The 2,071-nt window shown below is 48.8% G+C and overlaps 1 protein-coding gene across 1 annotated transcript; it reads right to left on the minus strand.

Moving 5' to 3' along the window:
- Positions 1-621: 621 nt before the first annotated feature.
- LOC123439285 lies at positions 622-1,533 on the minus strand. The gene is made up of 2 exons (XM_045116018.1): positions 987-1,533; positions 622-846 (listed from the first exon to the last, which is right to left on the minus strand). Exons 1-2 carry the CDS (start codon positions 1,448-1,450, stop codon positions 843-845), a joined length of 468 nt encoding a protein of 155 aa, XP_044971953.1. The 5' UTR covers positions 1,451-1,533; the 3' UTR covers positions 622-842.
- Between the last annotated feature and the right edge of the window lie 538 nt (positions 1,534-2,071).

Consider the following 2,071-nt stretch of genomic DNA (forward strand, 5'->3'; position numbering starts at 1 on the left):
TGTGGAATAATTAATAAAATGGCTGCATGCATCGATTGATGCAGAGGCCGGGAGTTTAACCTCCTTTTCTAAAAAAAAGCAGCAGGCAAAATTGACAAATTTGATCTCTAGGTGCAAAAAATTTACAAACTAGATTGCGTTCGAAAATATTTCGCCCGATTGATCTTTTTCACACTATACTGTGTGACGTCATAGACAACTCATATCGTTCAAAAAATATTTTAACCTCCAGCAAAAAAAAAAAGCAATTATGGTTTCAGAAACACAAGTGCCGCTTGTTAGAAACAGAGAAAAAAAAAGCAAATCGTCATACAAATTCATACTCGGGAGTTTGTACCCAATTCTAGATCCTTTCTCTGAAAAATATCAATATACCTATTTTTGACTTGGTGATATGTTGAGCAAGTATCATGGTTCAGGCTTAGTACAAATTGTGCTGGGCTATTCCAAGCACTAGATAAGGTGCCAACAAACGAAATAAAGATGTTGGCTGCTCTTGCCAGACATTACGTTCTTCAGCGCTTCAGAATGGACAAGAGAAGAGAACAACCAGAATGAATAAATATTCATGAAAGACTGAAGAAAAGACTGCGAAACAAAAGATAGAGAAGCACATAGCAATGGTAGAAATGGGGAATCATCTGAGATCTCAGCAATTCCTCCTTCCAATAGATTATATGATACAAGAAGAAAGAAGCCACAGCAAAATTACAGGCTAGCAACTACAGAAAGAGACTGGTAAAAGTTTTCTGGATCTGGAACTTGTACCGCACATCCATGGCCAAATACATGGAGGCTCTGATCATAATCCACACGCCTCTATTCCAGGTGCCTTCTCAGTTTCATCTGATCAATACCCAGAGAAAAAGGAAAAAGAGAGTAGAAAAGCAGAGTTACCTAACAGAACAGAAGCAGAGACAGTAGTGTTTTGGATTGATAAACTGCCATGCTAGCTATTCCTATTCCTAACAACTACTATCTAGTACCTGACGAGAGTGGTAGTAGTGGATGGGTAGTGGTTGTGGTAATCCATGGCGGCGTGCTCCCTATGATCAGCGGCAGATTGGTGGAGACGCGCGGTGTTGTCGGCGTAGCTGGCGTCGTCGCTGGCCTTGTTTTGCGACGCAGCAAGCTTTGGCTTCTCCTGGGCCTTGTCTGGCGCGTATGAGGGGTAATAGCCGTGGCCACCAACCCCGGAAACCACCGCGGTGTGGTCAGGTTTCCGCGCGCCGTCGTGGTGTGCCTTGCGCCCCTCCTCGTCAAGAGCCCGCTGGTGGTCGTAGGCCGTCGCCGGCTTGTGGTCGTCAGCGGCCGCGTTGTAGCCGTTCCCGTTCTTGCGGTACCCCCTACGCGCGCGGTGAAGGCCGCCGCAGCCGCTGTGGTTGGACCGCTCGCCGCCGTAGTCGTCCTTTCTGCCGCCGCCGAAACAGGAGCTGAACTCGAAGCACATTGTTGCTGGCTGCCTCTTTCTTTTTTCTTTGTTTGCACTTTGCACTTGCACTAGACTAACTACGACCACTAGACTGGATTGGAGCTGCACCGAGGAGTTGGTGCTGGTGGTGGTGGGGGTGGGGGTATATATGCTCCGGGTGCGGAGATGACCAGCTCGTGCTGGACGCGAAGTGTGTGCAAAGCCAAAGGGAAAGTGGCTCCTGAAGCGTGTCTTCTCTTCACCGGGCGAAGGCACGCCGCGTCTTCGGTCCTCAGTCTCGGATTGAGTACAGTGACGGTGGTGTTATCGTGGCCGGCGAGCGCGACGCATCGCGGCGGGCGGTGCCGCGCCGCGGCAGCATCAACGGGCGGTACTGTTAGGGTTTGGAAATGCGTGGCACGGTGCCTCATGGCCGGCAAGAACGACTGTGATCCATGCTCTCTCTCCCTTCATGTTCATTCACCTTGGAACACAACTTTACCAAGGCAGGTAGAATTTGGTTCTATCAAATACTCCGTACTTGCCAAGCAGACAGACTAACAAGGTTCACTGTGAACAAAGATTCTTTGGCCGGAATTTTCAAGGCAAGCCAAGCACGGTCCAGATACTGAAGATGCGTGGTACCAAACATTTGTCCAA

The sequence above is a fragment of the Hordeum vulgare genome, chromosome 3H, assembly GCF_904849725.1.
Source record: "Hordeum vulgare subsp. vulgare chromosome 3H, MorexV3_pseudomolecules_assembly, whole genome shotgun sequence".
NCBI lineage: Eukaryota > Viridiplantae > Streptophyta > Magnoliopsida > Poales > Poaceae > Hordeum > Hordeum vulgare.